The sequence below is a fragment of the Pterocles gutturalis genome, unplaced genomic scaffold, assembly GCF_000699245.1.
Source record: "Pterocles gutturalis isolate BGI_N339 unplaced genomic scaffold, ASM69924v1 scaffold34710, whole genome shotgun sequence".
Classification (NCBI taxonomy): Eukaryota; Metazoa; Chordata; class Aves; order Pterocliformes; family Pteroclidae; genus Pterocles; species Pterocles gutturalis.
In genome coordinates this window covers 755-1723 of record NW_010147010.1, presented here as the reverse complement: position 1 = coordinate 1723, position 969 = coordinate 755, and the positions used below count along the sequence as shown (strand labels likewise).

The following is a 969-nucleotide window of genomic DNA, read 5'->3' as shown; positions in this document are numbered from 1 at the left end:
CCCCCCCTCCCCCAACCCTTCTCACCGCCGCACCCGTTGGGCTGTCATTACTGTGTAAGAGCCCCATCATTCTGCATTAATCTGGGATTCATCATGCTAGCGGGGCGGCGTAATTAATTTATTTGGTATTAATGTGGATGAAATATGTACTGTCCTTGCAGGGGAAAAAAATCAGGCAGCCTAGAAGCATTAGTTAAAAGAACCATTAAAATCAAACCTTCCTCAGCTCCATTAGGCCGGGCTTTCACGCTGAAGAAGATAAACCCCCTCCGTGTGAAGTGTCACACGTAATTAGGTTGATTGCTGGTTTCAACTCTGCCCTGGCTCCTGGTCCCCCCACCCCATCTCCGCCCAAGCCCACCCCTCACCCAGGGTCTCCCGCGTTCCCCTTGCAGTTTCGGGACCAAATGCACGGCGTGCCAGCAGGGCATCCCCCCCACCCAGGTGGTCCGCAAAGCCCAAGATTTCGTCTACCACCTCCACTGCTTCGCCTGCATCATCTGCAGCCGGCAGCTGGGCACCGTTTTTTCCTGATGGAGGACGGACGCCTGGTCTGCAAGGAGGACTACGAGACCGCCAAGCAGAATGGTACGCACCCCAAAAGGGCCGGGAGGTGGCACATGGCACCAAGGGGTGACCCTGGGGCCATCACATTGCTGGTGTCGTGCCTTGGGAAGGGGTTGCTGTGAGTTCTGGGGCAGCTGGTTTTGGGGAGCCTTTTGGGGGGCTGGTGGTTCGGGGATGCTCACACTGCTGTTGTTGGGGCTGGTGATGGTTCCTTCACTTGCAGATGACTCCGAGGCAGGGGCTAAGCGGCCGAGGACCACCATCACGGCCAAGCAGCTGGAGACGCTGAAGAATGCCTACAAAAACTCCCCCAAGCCTGCCCGGCACGTGCGGGAGCAGCTCTCCTCTGAGACCGGGCTGGACATGAGGGTGGTGCAGGAGAGGCCATGGGGGGCCTCTCTC

The 969-nt window shown here is 58.1% G+C and overlaps 1 protein-coding gene across 1 annotated transcript in view; it reads left to right on the top strand.

The window, feature by feature from the left end:
- Positions 1-395: 395 nt before the first annotated feature.
- Positions 396-969, top strand: part of LOC104470851 (LIM/homeobox protein Lhx4-like) — a gene marked incomplete at both ends in the record, with an annotated part of 1322 nt that continues 748 nt past the window's right edge. Inside the window, 3 exon segments of the mRNA XM_010085924.1 lie at positions 396-520; positions 523-588; positions 791-941. Coding sequence (XP_010084226.1) covers positions 396-520; positions 523-588; positions 791-941 — 342 coding nt within the window.